This window comes from Hemiscyllium ocellatum, chromosome 33 (assembly GCF_020745735.1).
Source record: "Hemiscyllium ocellatum isolate sHemOce1 chromosome 33, sHemOce1.pat.X.cur, whole genome shotgun sequence".
Classification (NCBI taxonomy): Eukaryota; Metazoa; Chordata; class Chondrichthyes; order Orectolobiformes; family Hemiscylliidae; genus Hemiscyllium; species Hemiscyllium ocellatum.
This window is the reverse complement of record NC_083433.1, coordinates 12,993,409-13,010,124: the sequence shown is the minus strand read 5'-3', so window position 1 is coordinate 13,010,124 and position 16,716 is coordinate 12,993,409. Positions and strand designations below refer to the sequence as shown.

Below are 16,716 nucleotides of genomic sequence, written 5' to 3'. Positions count from 1 at the left end.
CCAGAACTAGTGGGTATAGGTTTAGGGTGAGAGGGGAAAGATATAAAAGAGACCTAAGGGGCAACTTTTTCATGCAGAAGGTGATGCGTGTATGGAATGAGCTGCCAGAGGAAATGGTGGAGGCTGGAACAATTGCAACATTTAAAAGGCGTCTGGATGGGTATAGGAAAAGGAAGGGTTTGGAGGGATATGGGCCAAGTGCTGGCAGATAGGACTAGAGTAGGTTAGGATATCTGATCGGCACGTAAGAGTCAGACCTAAGGATATGTTTCCGTGCTGTATATCTTTATGCCTCTATGACTCATCCTTCTCAACTCTAGTGAATACAGACACAGTTGAACCAAATTCTCCTTATAGAACAGTTCTGTCATTCCTGGTATCAGTATAGTGAACCTCCACTGCACTCCCTCTATGGCAAGGATATCCTCTCTTAAGGAGGTAGATTAAAACTGCACGCAATGCTCTGGGTGTGGACTTACCAAGGGCATGTTTAATTATAGCAAGACATCCCTACCTCTGAACTCAAATCCTCTAGTAATGAAGGCCAACATACCAACTCTTTCCTAAGTGTTTGCTGCACCAATCGGTTTACTTTCATTGGGGAGAAATCAGAGTTAATGCTTCTGATTAGAACGGTTCTGAGGAAGGGTCACTCGACGCTCTGGTCAGCATAGACGAGTTGGGCCGAAGGGTCTGTTTCCACGTTGTGCATCTCTATGACCCTATGACCTAAAGTGTTAGCTCTGATTTCTCTCCAAGGTGCTGCCAGACCTGTTGAGCTTTTCCAGCCATTTTCTGTTTTTGTTTCCGATTTGCAGCATCTGTTTCAGGATTTGTTTACTTTCACGACTGGTGTACCAAGGACACGTGTCCTTAAATGGTTCATGATCCCCCTCCTACCTGAATGTCGTTCTGCAGCTCTTCCTTATGCAAACGGACTCTCTTGATCTCTTCTTTTTCCTCTGGTGTGAGGTCTGAGAACTCTGATAGGAAAAAGTGAGAGAGTACACTTAGATTATATCCACAAGGAGTCCGTTTTCAATGACAAGTTATACATTCACGGGCATCTCTGGCAAGATTGGCATTGAGTAAGTACCAGGATTTTGACCAAGCCACAGTGATATATTTCCAAGTCAGGATGTGAGAGGCTTGAAGGTGGTGGTGTTAGATGCTCTCGAATTGCAGATGTAGGATAGACATTCTGTAGCAGTGAGTTTAACACTAGCTGCATCCATTCATGAAACTCAGCAGGTATGGCATTGCAAATAAAACCAAAAAGCCAGTCCAATTATTTAGAGCTTGTGTTTAAAATAAACAAGGAATTGGATTTATACAGCACTTTGCAGGGGTTTTTGAGTAGATAAGGAGAACTTTTCCTCTAGCAGAAAATTCAAAAAAGAAAAAGGGCAATGATGGAAGATAGCTGATAATAGTACCAAAGGAGACAATAGTACCAAGGTTATTCCAATCGAACAAATTGTTATAATCTGGAGTGCACTGTCTTAGAGAGCATTCGGAGCAGACTCAATAATAACCTGGAAAAGAGGATTGCAAAGGCAACGATAACAAACAGCAAGGAGGATTAGGACTGGCTGAGTAGGTCTTTTAAAGGGCTAGTACAAACACAATGGGACAAAAGGGTCTTCTTCGCTGCTGCTTGATTCTACAATTCCAACCAGACAGCACGGAAACAGGCCCTTTGGCCCAACCCCGTCCCTGTCCCTGTCCCTGTTCCTGTCCCTGTCCCTGTCAACCAGACATCCCAACCCAATCTAGTCCCACCTGCCAGCACCCGGCCTATATCCCTCTAAACCCTTCCTATTCATATACCCATCCAGATGCCTTTTAAATGTTGCAATTGTACCAGCCTGTACCACTATGACTTTAAGACTCAACTTTGATGCTAATGCCAGAAACGCACTTTGCAAACTTCCCAGCACGGGTCCGAACAAACGAAGCAACTTTTGTAAAATGTCTTACCTGCTAATCCTTTGGAGTTAGGTTCCCTCAGTCCAATTGACAGATACCACACAGTTCAAAACAAACACATATTTTTGCAATCAATCTGACTTCATCCCGAGCAAGACCCTCTCTCTCTCTCGCTCCTATGATTAGTCCAAGGCTTACGGCTGACACCAGAGAGTTCACTAGTTATAACCCAAACGTGCTTTCTAAATGACTCCGTGAAACAGTCTTGAACAGTTTCAATAAGTTTTTCCCCTTAGATCGTCAAGTTGTAATGTCAGTCGACTGACCCCAGCCTCTGAATAACACCGCTGCAAAATAGATAGGCACTGTATGGGAACTCACTCATCAATTGCACTCACATGTCGCCTGACTGGCAGTGGCTCAGCAGGACAGGTTTTGGTATATGTCAGCTGCAGTTTAATATCATTTCAAAACTCAATGCCCACAGACTCTTAGTAGCCGCGAGGAAATAATCAACAGGGAACTTACTGATCATGCCCACAATGTGCAGAGTGCCAGAAAGTGGCTGGAACCGACCAAGTATACAACCCCGTCCAGTAACAGATTCAATTGGATCTCCCAAAAAGCACTGAAGGTCGGGCACAGCCAGGCATCAGGACTGACTCTTACACGTGAAACTATCAACAGAACAGAAACCCGCCCCCTTGCAAACCCATGCCCACAATCAGTTCCTGGAACTGACACATCCTTTTTTATTCAGAATTTAATTTTTTTCATGTTGTAATGGTACAATTGTACTTTCTCATTGTCTCTGGTGTATACAGTGTGCGTCAATAATAAATAAACTTCAAACGAGCAAAAGCTGGGAATCTTGCAGTGAGTAACTCACCTCCTGATGCCCCAAAGCCTCTCCATCATCTACGAGGCACAAGTTAGGAATGTGATGGAATATTCCCTGCTTGTCCTGGATGGGTGCAGCTCCAACAACACTCAAAACATTTGACACCATCCAGGACAAAGCAGCCCACTTGATTGGCACCACATCCACAAGTATCCACTCCCTCCAACATTCAATAGCAGCAGTTTGTTCTATTACAAGAGGGAGTGCAGAAATTCCTTAGACAGCACCTTTCAAACCCCAGCCACTACCATCTAGAAGGACAAGGGCAGCAGATACATGGGATACAAGTTCCCCTCCAAGCCACTCACCATCCTGACTTGGAAATATATCACCAGTCTTTCACTGTTGCTGGGTCAAAATCCTGGCACTTGCTCAATCATGGCATCATGGATGTACCCATGGCACATGGACTGCAGCGGTTCAAGAAGGCAGTTCACCACCACCTTCTTGAGGGCCACTGGGATGGGCAATAAATACTGGACCAGCCAGCAATACCCACGTTCCAAAAACAAAAATTCAACTATGCAGTGTTTTGTTTCATCTTAGGAAGGGTAGAAACTCCCAGCTCTCTGCTGGGAAGGCCATAACTATAATAAGCGATGGAATGTGCAGCCAATGACAGTGCCAACTTTGTGTCATCACCTAAGCATCCAGTACTGTTCAAACACAACATGGACCATTGGAGCAGATGTTAAATGGGTCGAATAGCCTGCTTTTGTACTGTAATTCTATTATTGCAACTTGCTTTTATATGACACTTTTGATTAGATTCGATTTGATTCCATTCCCTACAGTGTGGAAACAGGCCCTTTGGCCCAACCAGTCCACACTAACCCTCCGAAGAGTAGCCCACCCAAACCCATTTCCCCTCTGACTAATGCACCTAGCACTATGGTGTAATTTAGCGTGGCCAATTCACCTGACCTGCACACCTTTGGACTGTGAGAAGAAACCAGAGCACCTGGAGGAAACCCACGCAGAGAATGTGCAAACTCCACACCGACAGTCACCCGAAGCTGGAACCGAACCTGGGACCCTGGTGCTGTGAGGCAGTAGTGCTAACCACTGAGTCACCTTGTTTGGTTCAATGATGTCCCAGGCATTTAACAGGACGATTGATTTGGAGGTGCCAGTGTTGGCCTGGGGTGGACAAAGTTAAAAATCACACCACACCAGGTTATAGTTCAACAGGTTTATTTGGAAGCACTAGTTTTTGAAGCACTGGTTGATGAAGAACCAACCGATGAAGAAGCAGTGCTTCGAAAGCCAGTACCTCCAAATAAACCTGTTGGACTATAACTTGGTGCTGTGTGAGTTTTAACAGGAGCGTTGTCACACAAAACCTAACTCACTGAGCAGCCTAAGTGAAAATGGAGAGACCATGGCCTAGTGGTATTATCTCTGGACTGTTATTCCAGAGACTCAAGTAATATTCTGGGGATTTGGATTCATAATCCTGCCACGGGAAATGGAATTTGAATTCAATAAAGAAAATCTGGAATTAAGAGTTTAGTGATGACCATTGCAATTGATGGAAAAACCATCACTAATGCCCTTGAGGGAAGGAAAGCTGCCATCCTTACCTTGTTGGGCCTACATATGACTCCAGACCCACAGCAATGTGGCTTTTAACTGTCCTCTGGGATGGGCAATAAATGATGGCCTCCCCAGTGACACCCCTCATCTTTTTCGTTTCTTTTTCCTAACTGCGGTAATGCTTATTTTTTCCCCAGCACCCATGGTGTGTCTGTGCAGGTGTGAAACACAGTGAAAGACACAACGTGCACAAATCTTTATTCAAATTTCCACCACCAGAAAGAAAGGGAACACCCGAGTGGCCAGTGACAAGCAGTGCCCTTCACATCAAAGGGCAATGCTGTGTGATCAAACAGTGAAGGGGAGGGCAGGGATTAAATCAAAATAGAGTTGGAGGGGGAAACAATGCACTCCACTCCCTGCGGCGCCCACCTCTCCCTGGTCCTCTATTTATTTTTTTTGGATGTCTGGCACCCTTTTTTTTTCTTTGTTTTTCTTTTTTTCTTTGTTTTCTTTAATACCTGAGTGATCCCCTATTTACTTTTTTTTCTTTGTTTTGGTCCAGTGACAAGCACTGCCCTTTTCTCCTGCTCATTTTTTTTCCTTTTTTTTATAATTAACCCCCACACTACCGCCTAACTGCGGTAGTGCTTATTTTTTCCCAGCACCCATGGTGTGTGTGTGCAGGTGTGAGACACAGTGAGAGATACAAGGTGCACAAATCTTTATTTAATTTCCACCATCAGGAAGATAGGAAACACCCGGGTGGCCTGTGACAAGCAGTGCCGTTAAAGGCAATGCTGTGTGATCAAACAGTGAAGGGGAGGGCAGGGACTAAATCAAAATAGCGTTGGAGGGGGAAATGATGCACTCCACTCCCTGCGGCACCCACCTCTTCCTGATCCCCTGTTTATTTTTTTTGGATGTCTGGTACCCTTTTTTTCTCTTTTTTTCTTTGTTTTCTTTAACATCTGAGTGATTCCCTATTTTTTTTTGTTTTGTTTTTTTTTGCCCTATCACACCAATGTATTTTTTATCCCCAGCACCCATGGTGTGTGTGTGCAGGTGTGAGACACAGTGAGAGACAAGGTGTACAAATCTTTATTCAATTTCCACCACCAGAAAAAGTAGGAAAACACCCGAGTGGCCTGTGACAAGCAGTGCCCTTCACATCAAAGGGCAATGCTGTGTGAACAAACAGTGAAGGGGAGGGCAGGGACTAGATCAAAATAGCGTTGGAGGGGGAAATGATGCACTCCACTCCCTGCGGCGCCCACCTCTTCCTGATCCCCTGTTTATTTTTTTTGGATGTCTGGTACCCTTTTTTTTTCTCTTTTTTTCTTTGTTTTCTTTAACATCTGAGTGATCCCCTATTTATTTATTTTTTCTTTTTTCTTTTTTTTCTTTTTTTTGTGTGTAGTTGTGAGACACAGTGAGAGACGCAAAGTGCACAAATCTTTATTCAATATCCACCACCAGGAAAAGAAGGAAAACACCCGAGTGGCCTGTGACAAGCAGTGCCCTTCACGTCAAAGGGCAATGCTGTGTGAACAAACAGTGAAGGGGAGGGCAGAGACTAGATCAAAATAGCGTTGGAGGGGGAAATGATGCACTCCACTCCCTGCGGCGCCCACCTCTTCCTGATCCCCTGTTTATTTTTTTTGGATGTCTGGTACCCTTTTTTTTTCTCTTTTTTTTCTTTGTTTTCTTTAACATCTGAGTGATCCCCTATTTATTTTTTTTTTTGTGTGTGTGCAGGTGTGAGGCACAGTGAGAGACAAGGTGTACAAATCTTTATTCAAATGTCCTGGTTTTTTTTTTGTGCCCTTCACATCGAGAGACTATTTTATTTTTTTTTTATTTTTTTTCTTTTTTTTTGTGATCAAAACAGTGAAGAGACACCTGTTTATTTTTTTTTTTCTTTTTTTCTTTCTCTTTTTTTATTAGTGCTTATTTTTTTCCAGCACCCATGGTGTGTGTGTGTGTGTGTGCAGCTGTGAGACACAGTGAGAGACATAAAGTGCACAAATCTTTATTCAATATCCACCACCAGGAAAAGAAGGAAAACACCCGAGTGGCCTGTGACAAGCAGTGCCCTTCACGTCAAAGGGCAATGCTGTGTGAACAAACAGTGAAGGGGAGGGCAGAGACTAGATCAAAATAGCGTTGGAGGGGGAAATGATGCACTCCACTCCCTGCGGCGCCCACCTCTTCCTGATCCCCTGTTTATTTTTTTTGGATGTCTGGTACCCTTTTTTTTTCTCTTTTTTTTCTTTGTTTTCTTTAACATCTGAGTGATCCCCTATTTATATTGGTCAGCCATGGCTTCCTGATTGGCTCAGGTTAACAATTTCAATCAACGATTGGTTAGTCAACAAGATCCACCTGGTTCCAATCACTACAACTAGAAGCTCCTTTGTGTGATACAGAATTACCGGGATAGAATAGTGCTACAGTAAAAGGTCCACCGTGTTGCTGACTAGTGTGAGTTTTATTTATCTAACCTATGCTATTGTCGATCAACCTACAGGCACAAAATAGAGAAGGTAGAATATTGGTCTCAGTCTTGACTTAGTTAGCAGCACTTCCACCTCTGAGTCAGCAGGTTGAGAGTTCAAGCCTTGCTTTACCACATTCGGAGTTGAAGCAATGAGTGAGTCATGATTAGGTTGGTAAGTGATTGGGGTGAATAGATGGAGCAAAGTTTGGGTGAAGTAACGAGGAATAATGAAATGTAACTTGCTAACATTTCCAAAGACAAGATTCCAAAGATTACAGATTTACAAAGAGCTCATAGTCTAGGCCGATCCCTGTAGTGATTGTAATGAGGTCAGCCAGATGGACCTCATAGAATATGAGTTCCCCCAACCTGGGCTGTTAGACAGGTCCAATCAGGGAGTCCTGGCTGACAGGTATAAACAAGAGTGTCAGAGGTTCTGCTCACTCTGAGAGCTGGCTCTGAGGGAGAGGGGAGAAAGTAAGGACTACAGAAGCTGGAGATCTGAGTTGAGAGTGTGGTGCTAGAAAAGCACAGCACAGTCAGGCAGCATCCGAGGAGCAGGATCAGTGTCAAGGAACTCTCCACGTGGAAATAAAGAGTGACTTGGTGATGGGATACTGGCCACTGTGGAATTATTTCAGGACCCTGTGCAGTATTGGGGGTGTACTGTACTGTCAGAGATTCTCACTTTTGGATGAGATATCAAACTGAAGCTTGTCGTCTTTTCAGATTGATTTAAAATACCTCACTGCGGTAGACAGATAAGGAGAATGTTACTTCTCTCAGAATCTATGGATTTTGTTTCCACAGAGGTCTGGAAAAGCTGAGTCATTAAAGTCTATTCAAGTCTGAGATAGACAGATTTGTAATCAGTGAAGGGAGTTAAGGGTAATGGGGAAAAGGCAGAAAAGTGGACTATTAGATCAGCCACAATTTCAATGAATGGCATAGCAGGCTCAATGGGCTGAATGGCCTGCTTCTGCTACCGCACCTTATAGTCTGATACACCATTTGGAGAAAAGCTGTAACTCGGCCAAAAGGCATTCCTCCACGTGTATGACTGAAGCAATGGCTGGTCGTTTACCTGACTGTCCCTTTGTGGGATCTTTCTGTGCCAATAAAAAAAACAGCTGTCCCCACAGTGGCCGCAGTTCAGATGCACTTCGTTCAGCTGCAGCACTCTGGGAGAATGCGAAAGGCACTCTACAAATGCAGGTTCAGCCTCAGTGAAAGAAGGGAAATCCAGTAGCGGATGGTGGCTACGCAAACACAAAGGGATTATTCATTGCTTTGGTGGTGTTAACCACGGCTCTGACTCAGCCCGGCTTCACTAGTGTTTTCTTAGCCCTGTGTAAGAAAGGAAGCAGCCGCACGCTGAGTGCAATCGGGGAACCTCACTGCAAAAATTCCAATCTCCTACTCCCGGTCACTCTAACCCTGAGGTATCTGCACCTTTTACAGGAAGCAGCTGTAAGCACAATGGGGAAAGTGACATTCTGAGAATGGAGGTGACACATTGCCAAATGTATACAAAGGAGCTTCTTATACAGGGTCCTGCCTTGGGCTAGGGTGGGCCCTCTGCCTGACATTGGGACTTGCTGCAGCCTAATGGGAAGAGATGGTGGCACAGTGCTAATCCAGTTCTAGGATAAAGTTCTGAGGCGACGAGTTCAAGTCCCACCATGGTAGCTGCTTAAATTCAATTAATTTTAAATCGAATCGAACACCAGTCTTAGAAAGGGTCATCCGCTGATTGGTGCTAACGCCCCATCTTGTTTGCTGACACAGTTGAGGGGAGAAACGTTACCAGGCTTATAACAGCCTAAGTCAGAGGGACAGAAATCAGCCATTCGGTCCATCAACCATCTGCTACACCACCCAAAGAGATCACAGCTAATTGTGCAATCCTCAATTCTACTTTCTTGCTTTTTATTTGATTCCCTTACTGATTAAATATCTGTCTATCAGCCCTTGAACAGACTTGATGTGGAGGAGCCAGTGTTGGACTGGCGTGGACAAAGTCACATTACACCAGGTTACAGTTCAACAGGGTTATTTGAAATCACAAGCTTTTGGAGCACTGCCCCTTCGTCAGAGCTGATTGTTCTTGGCTACCTTCCCCCCCACCAGCCCCCTCCCCCTCCCATTTATCTCTCCACCCCAGAGGCTCCCTGCCTTCATTCCTGATGAAGGGCTTTTGCTCGAAATGTCGATTTTCCTGCCCCTCGGATGCCGCCTGACCTGCTGTGCTTTTCCAGCACCACTCTAATCTAGACTCTGATTTCCAGCATCCGCAGTCCTCACTTTTGCCTTAATGACCCAACCTTTACAATCTTCTGTGGTTAAAAAAAATCCGCAGATTCACTGCCCAGTGAGAGAAGAAACCAGATCTAAAATAGCCCGATTCCTGGTTGGAACTGTAACAAATTGTTCTACAAAGCTGTTCTGACCGTACACTATGAATTCTTTTTCTGTGGCTACCTCAGTAATTTGTCTGTGCGATTGACATGAAGGTCAAAGTCATCCACAAATAATATACTGTCTTTTTCTAACATGCCCGAGATTATCGCCTGGTTTATTATCTGCCCTACCATCCAGATGCTGTTCGGAGACCTATGGACCACTCCTACCATTGTCTCCTTTCCCTTACTACTCCTTACAAATAGAGTACACGTCATCTAATCTAAGATCATTTCTTGCTATCATACTTAATCCATCTTCTCCTACTATAGTTACCACATCACCATTCCTTTGAAAGGTCACATACTCCTGAATATTCAGAATCCCTACAATGCAGAAAGCTCTTCGAAGCATCCCACCCATAACCCTATCCCCATAACCTCACATTAAGCCTGACTAATTCATCTAGCCTGCACGCTTCAGCGCAATGTAGCTTGGCCAATCCACCTAACCTGCACATCTTTGGATTGTGGGAGGAATCCGGAGTGTCCAGAGGAAACCTACACAGACATGGGGGTTACACAGTCACCCAAAACTGGAATCAAACCCAGATCATCAGTGCTGTGAGGCAGCTGTGCTAACCACTGAGCCACCATGTCATCATATTTCCCATTTAGTTGCTAGCTTTAAACTTCAAATAACCATGTCTCTGTATTGGCTCCAAAATCACATCCATTAAACTGTATTTATGCCATTAATTCGTTCATTCTCTTCCATTTGCGTTGAAGTAAGGAGCCATTAATTTTGCCTAATTACCATGTTTTCCCCAGTGACCCTACTTGCTGTTTTTTTTTCCCTTATGTTTGTATGCTATGTCCCAGTCTGTGTCATTATCTAAGTATTTATCCTTCAATGCCTCCAGATCCTCTGGCTTTGTAAACCTCCTGCAACCCCCCCCCCCCCCCTTTGATTAACTTAAAGCCCTCTCTATGCCCCTAGTAACTTAATTCATCAGGACACTGTCTCCAGCACAGTTCAAGTGAAGCCGACTTTTGCCCGATCTGAGACTCCCCATCCACAGCAGCATGGGTGACTCCTAACTGTCCTCTTTATGGACCTCTTAAACTATTCACCAGGTGGGGAACAAATGCTGGCCTCAGAATTAATCTATATAATAACTTGGCGGCACGGTATCACAGTGGTTAGCAATGCCACCTCACAGCACAAGGGACCAGGGTTCAATTCCCACCCTCGGGCAACTGTCTGTGTGGAGTTTGCACATTCTCCCCGTGTCTGTGCAGGTTTCCTCCCCCAGTCCAAAGATATGCAGGTTAAGTGAATTGGCCATGCTAAATTGCCCATGGTGTTCGGGGAATGTGTATGGGTGGGTTACTCTTCGAAGGGTAAGTGTGTTCTTGTTGGGCTGAAGGGCCTGTTTCCATGCTATAGGGAGTCCAATCTAAAAAAAATTCATTTGTTCATTGGACTGAAATATTCTGCATTGTTGTTCATTGTTTAGTATGTTGTTGCACACAACATCAATTGTAACCAAAGCACTGCACCCTATAACAGACTTCCAGATGAGAGATCTGCCCCGTTATGCATATTGTTGATATTACCCCCTGTTAGTGAGGCTGGTCAGGTGTAAGAGAATGGATCATTCCCAAGGTCAACCTCAAGGGTGTGGAGGAGCAGAGTGGAGTGTTTCAAGGAGGGACATAGGGGTGGGGGTGGAGATGGGGTGGTGGACTGTCAATTAAACTTGACTGGAAATGCATTAGTGGTGTTCATGTTGTTCTGATGCTTGTTTGACTTAAAGAGAGAAGGCTGATTTACCTCAGCTTCCAGGTCTGGGTTTAAAATTTCCAAGGGTTGGGTGTTTAAGTAGATGGAGTACAGCTCATCGTTTTATAAATGACACTTTCTATTTCTGACACCGGGACCACCTGGATCCCTCTGGCTCAGTGCACGACAGACAGTTCCTCATCTTCAAACCACAATCATTCATCGCTTCCTTTTTCCGTCTGTGTCACAAAGCTCAGAGACATGTGAGAAGGCCATCCTCCCTCCCACTATATACCCCAGTGACTTGAAGCGACACAAATTACTGTTGAATTTTTTTTAAAAATTACTGTAGGCCTTTTACTAAAAATGGCTTCTTCTTCTGTTTTCTCTTCATAGTAAGGCCAAACCCTCCGCTCCAGAATGTCAAGGAGGCAATTTTCTGAATTTGATCTCAGAAAGAGCAGGGATCGAACCCCGTACTATTGGCATTATTCCATAACCAGCCAACTAAACCAACTGGTCCTGAAAAAGGCCTGAGTTGCTGTAGCAACATCCACCTTTACCTATTGAGTCATAGAGTTACACAGCATGAGTTTTGGTCCAACTCGTCCATGCTGACCAGATATCCTAAATTAATCCAATCCCATTTGCCAGCACATGGTCCACATCCCTGCAAACCCTTCCTATTCATATGCCCATCCAGATGCCTTTTAAATGTTGTAATTGTACCAGCCTCCACCACTTCCTCTGGTAGCTCGATCCATACACGTACCACCCTCTGCATGAAAAAGTTGCCCCTCCGGTCCCTTTTAAATCTTTCCCCTCTCACCTTAAACCTATGCCCTCTAGTTTTGGACTCCCCTATCCTGGGAAAAAGACCTTGTCTATTTACTAATCCATGACCCTCATGATTTTATAAACCTCCATAAGGTCACCCCTCAGCCTCCGATGCTCCAGGGAAAACAGCCCCAGCCTATTCAGCTTCTCCCTATAACCCAAACCCTCCAACCCCATCTCATAGAGTCATAGAGATGTACAGCACGGAAACAGATCCTTTGGTCCAACACGTCCATGCCGACCAGATATCCCAATCCAATCTAGTCCCACCTGCCAGCACCCGGCCCATATCTCTCCAAACCCTTCCTATTCATATACCCATCTAAATGCCTCGTAAATGTTGTAATTGTACCAGCCTCCACCACTTCCTCTGGCAGTTCATTCCATACACGTACCACCCTCTGTGTGAAAAAGTTGCCCCTTAGGTCTCTTTTATATCTTTCCCCTCTCACCCTAAACCCATGCCCTCTAGTTCTGGACTCCCCAACTCCAGGGAAAAGATTTTGTCTATTTACCCTATCCATGCTTCTCATAATTTTGCAAACCTCTATAAGGTCCCCCCCGCCCCCCCTCAGCCTCCAACGCTCCAGGGAAAACAGCTACATCCTTTTAAAACTTTCCTAAACCCTTTTACGTTCCACAACATCCTTTCTAAAGCAGGGAGACCAGAATCAAATGTAAATCTCTGGGTTCTGAGTAAGGGTTACTTAAATGTTAACTCTGATTTCTCTCCACAGATCTGCTGAGCTTTTCCAGCAATTTCTATTTTTGTCCAAATCATATTTTTGTCTCTGATTTACAGATATGCACTTCTTTCGGTTTTTAATAAAGGCAAGCATAATAAACTCTTTCACTACCCTGTCTACCTGGGACTCCACTTTCAAGGAACTATGAACCTGCACTCCAAGGTCTTTTTGTTCAGTAACACTCCCCAGGGTCTTACCATTGAGTGTATGAGTCTTGCCCTAAATTACCTTCTCACACTTAACTAAATTAAACTCCATATGCCACTGCTTGGCCCATCTGATCAAGGTCCCATTGTACGCTGTGGTAACCTTCTTCACTGTCCACTACACCTCTAATTTTGGTGTCATCTGCAAACTTACTAACCATACCTCCTATATTTACATCCAAGTCCTTTTATATAGCTTGTAGCTTGGAGATATAGACTGATTGGAGAGGCTGCAATTTCTTTCTATCACCAGGCTGACCAGGAATCTGCCCTTATCTTCCTGCCATCATTGGCTTCTGTTGGAAAGATTTAGAAGTTGGTAGTTGATCCATTAACCCCCCCTCCCATTTTATTGGCACATCTTTCTGATCCATCAAGTCCCTGAATAGGATTCAAACATGGAGTTTCTGACTGATATCTAAGGAACAAATGCATATAATTGCGACAGTTTTACATTTCTTTTTGGTTGTAAAAATGCAACAGGAAAGGTGGCCTGAACCACGGCTAACAAAAGAAATTAAGGATTGTTTTATGATAGCTTTAGATCCAAAGAGGGTCTGTAAAGTATCTAGAAAAAAGTAACAAGCCTCATGACTTGGAGCAGTTTAGAACTTAGTAAAGGAGGCTCAAGAGGGGAAATAGACTATGAAATGAAATAGACCATTTTTTTTGCTTGTGGGCTGTGAGCTTCGTTGGATGGTCAGCATTTATTGCCCATCCCTAGGTGGGAGTGAGCTGCCTTCATGAACTGCTGCTATGGGTTGATCCACAGTGCCATTAGGCAGGGAATTCCAGGATTTTGATCCAGTGACAGTGAAGGAACTGTGATATATTTCCAGGTCAGGATAGTGAGTGGCTTGTAGGGGAACTTGAAGGGGGTGGTGTTCCCATGTATCTGCTGCCCTTGTCCTTCCAGATGGAAGTGGTCATGGGTTTGGAAGGTGCTGTCTGAGGATCTTTGATGTATTTCTCCAGTGCATCTTGCAGATGGTACACACTGCTGCTACTAAGTGCCGGTGGTGAAGGGTGTGTATGTTCGTGATGCCATTCAAGTGGGTTGCTTTGTCATGGATGGCATCATGTTTCTTGAGTGTTATTGGAGCTGCACGCATCCAGGCAAGTGGGCAGTATTCCAGCACACTCCTGACCTGTGCGTTGTAGATGGTTGGCAGGTTTTGGGGAGTCAGGAGATGAGTTACTCGCCACAGTATTCCTAGTCTCTGACCTGCTCTTGTAGACTATAATAGGCTAAGGAACAAATAACAGACCGTAAAAGTTTGTATAAATGCATCAAAAGGATTAGTGATGACAATTGTAGGTCCATCACAATCTGAAATTGGACACTTAATAATGGTGAACAGAGAAATGTCACATTAATTAAGTGACTGTTTTAGTTCTGTCTTCACAGAAGACCACACAAATATCTTCTTGGAAATATTAGAGAAGCAAGGGTCTGTTAAGAATGAGGAATTGAAGCAAATTGGTATTAGTAAGAAAAAGTGTGGGAGAAATTAATGGGCCTGAAAGCTAATAAATCCATCTGATTGTTTGTATTGTGAGATCCGACAGGAGATAGTTATGAACATAATGGATGTGTTGTTTGTCATTTTCTAAAATTCTGTAGATTCTGGAACAGTCCTGGAAAATTGGAGGCCAGCAAATGTAACCTTACTGATTGAGGAAGGGAGAACCATGGCTAACCTATCCAAATTAGTCTAAAATCTGTAGCAGGGAAAATGCTGGAGTCCATTAGAAAGCATGTGATAACTAATGGCTTATGCCCAAAACATCTATTCTCCTGCTCCTCAGATGCTGCCTGACCTACTGTGCTTTCTCAGCACCACATTTTTTAACTGTATATTAAACCCTGTCTGACTTGCAGCTCCCAAGACTGCTGTGCTCTGTCATGGACAATGTGCTGTTCCTCCCATTCAATGCCCTCCTCCTCCTCCTCCTCGGAAGACTGTTTATGTTCTCCCTGGTCCTCAGCCTCCATCACATCCCCTCACTACCTACTCCAACAGTGCGGGTACAGCCCACGTGGATGATGTGGTACACTCTGTCTGGAGTATACTGTAGAACCTCAGCACACTGATCCAAGCAATGGATACCTCATCCTCATCGTCATCAGGTCTGTCGTGTACTCCCTCCATTGGCCCTGGTCAAAGAATGGGCACCATTCTCTACATTGCACCTCAGGAAGAGGTTTGCATAATGTGGCACCATCCATGGATGTAGTAACCAGCACTCAACTCAAGTATCCAGCCACACAAGATGCCTAGACCCTCAAAAGCAGCGGGAACATGAGAATTCTCAAGGACTTAGGTATTGCAACAGCTCCTCTGCTATTGGTTACAAACTTCTAAAATGCGGTACTGATGGTGACAGATCACATGCACACTGATGGGGTGGGACCCTTTTCTATAGATGGACTAACTCTACTTTAAGTGGAGCTGATTGCCTTAGTGGTATTATCACTGGACTATTAATCTAGAAACCCAGGCAAAGTCCTGGGGATCTGGATTCAAATCCTGCCAGGGCAGATTGTGGAATTTGATTTTTTTTTAAAATCTGTAATTAACGATGTAAAGATATTTATGAAACTATTGTCAGCTGTTGGAAAATCCCATCTGGTTCACTAATGCCCTTTAGGGAAGGAAACTGCCATCCTGACCTGGTCTGGCCTGCATGTGACTCCAGACCTGCAGCAATGTGGTTGATTCTTAACTGCCCTCTGGGCAATTAGGGATGGGCAATAAATGCTGGCCTAGCCAGCGACGCACCCATCCCATGAATGAAATAAAAACATAATTGAAACTTTGAGACTTGGCTTTATTCCAATGAATGCAGCACGAGACATGTCATAATGAGAAAGTAGGAGGGGGGTATGAGTTCTGTATACGCAAGTTTTGTAACCTCCATCTCCCAACTCACATCATGCAGGAAAGGCATCATTGCAGATGAGGAACAGACAGAACTGCTGTGCTTTTCCAGCACCACTCTAATCTAGACTCTGGTTTCCAGCATCTGCAGTCATTATTTTTAACCTTGCAGATGAGGGAGACCTGCACTGTGCTCAGGTGGAGAGAGAGTCAGTTCGATGCAGCCGAATGAGTGTTACATGAGTTTGGGAACAAACTTGGACAGAAAATGCGAAAACCCAATTCCCATCCAAGAGGTTGAGACGTGGAATGGTAGCTAGTGACACAGCAGCCCAACCGACTTGAGCTTATAGCCACTATTAAAGAAATGAAGGAGTCAGTAAGGAGGACGTTTGATGCCGAGGGTAAATAGAATACCGAAACAGTAATGGATCCAGAAAATTCTGAATGGGTTCAGAAAAGATTTACAAGATGCTGCCAGGGTTGAAGGGAGGCTGAAGACACTCGGGTTATGTTCCTTGAAGTGGCAGAGGCTGAGGGGTGACCTTTACAGAAGTTTACAAAATCAGGAGGGGCATGGATAGGGTGAAAAGCCAAGGTCTTTTCCCCAGGGTGGGGGAGTCCAAAACTAGAGGGCATAGGTTTAAAGTGAGAGGGGAAAGAGACCTAATGAGCAACCTTTTTTAAGCAAAGGATGGTGCGTGTATGGAATAAGCTGCCAGAGGAAGTGGTGAAGGCTGGTACAATTACAGCATTTAAATGGTATATGTATAGGAAGGGTTTAGAAGGATATGAGCCAAATGCTGGCAAATGGGACAAGGTTAATTTAGAATATCTGGTCAGCATGGATGAGTTAGAACGAAGGATCTGTTTACATGCTGCACATCTCTATGACTATCTCTATGATTAAGTGGAAAATAGCTAGAAAGGAGAAAGAGGGTAAATGGGGTTAATTCTGTCAGAGAGAGACAGAACTGTGGCTGAATGGCATAAA

The 16,716-nt window shown here is 44.3% G+C and overlaps 1 protein-coding gene across 4 annotated transcripts in view; it reads right to left on the bottom strand.

The window, feature by feature from the left end:
* Positions 1-16,716, bottom strand: part of LOC132831528 (cytohesin-3-like) — a 75,070-nt gene that overhangs the window by 36,226 nt on the left and 22,128 nt on the right. For 2 of the 4 annotated variants that reach the window (XM_060849728.1, XM_060849726.1), the window contains exon 2: positions 901-983. Coding sequence is in view for 2 of the 4 variants with exons in the window: in XM_060849726.1 (XP_060705709.1) it covers positions 901-983 (83 nt within the window). In the remaining 2 variants the exon portion in view is untranslated. Of the gene's footprint in view, positions 1-900; positions 984-1,980; positions 2,067-2,457; positions 2,536-16,716 lie in introns of those variants that run through there. The other 2 variants (XM_060849727.1, XM_060849729.1) reach the window with 2 other exon arrangements.